This window comes from Mastomys coucha, chromosome X, assembly GCF_008632895.1.
Source record: "Mastomys coucha isolate ucsf_1 chromosome X, UCSF_Mcou_1, whole genome shotgun sequence".
NCBI classification, from domain to species: domain Eukaryota; kingdom Metazoa; phylum Chordata; class Mammalia; order Rodentia; family Muridae; genus Mastomys; species Mastomys coucha.
Window position 1 is genome coordinate 52353750 of NC_045030.1, and position 700 is coordinate 52354449.

Consider the following 700-nt stretch of genomic DNA (forward strand, 5'->3'; position numbering starts at 1 on the left):
CCCTCGAGTGGGGTTGGGACCCGGGTCCTGTCCCGGGGAGATGGCGCAGCCCATCCTGGGTCATGGGAGCCTGCAGCCCGCCTCAGCTGCCGGCTTGGCATCCTTGGAGCTCGACTCATCGATGGACCAGTACGTGCAGATTCGCATCTTCAAAATCATCGTGATTGGGGACTCCAACGTGGGCAAGACCTGCCTGACCTTTCGCTTCTGCGGGGGTACTTTCCCAGACAAGACTGAGGCCACTATCGGTGTGGACTTCAGGGAGAAGACCGTGGAAATCGAGGGCGAGAAGATCAAGGTGATCCAGCTGGTCAGGTCCGGGCAGGGAGGAACCTGGGAGGGGGTTTCCGCCTGAGGTATATTGCTAGAGATAATAAATAACTAGCTTTGGCTGTGTCGCCACCTGCCGAGCTCAAGACCCTGGGCACATCCACAACCCTTCTTCTCAGGGGCTCATCCCCACCTAACCCAAATTTTCTGGCAAGCCAGAGTGGTTGCATTCTCACCCTTTGCCCCTGCCCGACAGCTTTGGCCTGGGAAAGCAGGTTTAAAATTGTCCTCAACCGTAAATGGGAGAGACACACCTGAACGCAGAAAGGCCTGAGACATCCCCGGTCCTAGTTTTGTGGGATGGATCTCAAAGCACTTTATACATTTGGAGGTCTTCTCTACCTCTTGGGTTGCCAATAGGCTGCAATAA

At 55.6% G+C, this 700-nt stretch overlaps 1 protein-coding gene across 1 annotated transcript in view; it reads left to right on the forward strand.

Moving 5' to 3' along the window:
* Window positions 1-6: 6 nt before the first annotated feature.
* The window catches only part of Rab33a (RAB33A, member RAS oncogene family), an 11721-nt gene continuing 11027 nt past the window's right edge, over window positions 7-700 (forward strand). Inside the window, exon 1 of the mRNA XM_031356902.1 lies at window positions 7-298. Within this exon, the coding sequence (XP_031212762.1) occupies window positions 41-298 (258 nt within the window). The 5' untranslated portion in view covers window positions 7-40. The remainder of the gene's footprint in view (window positions 299-700) is intronic.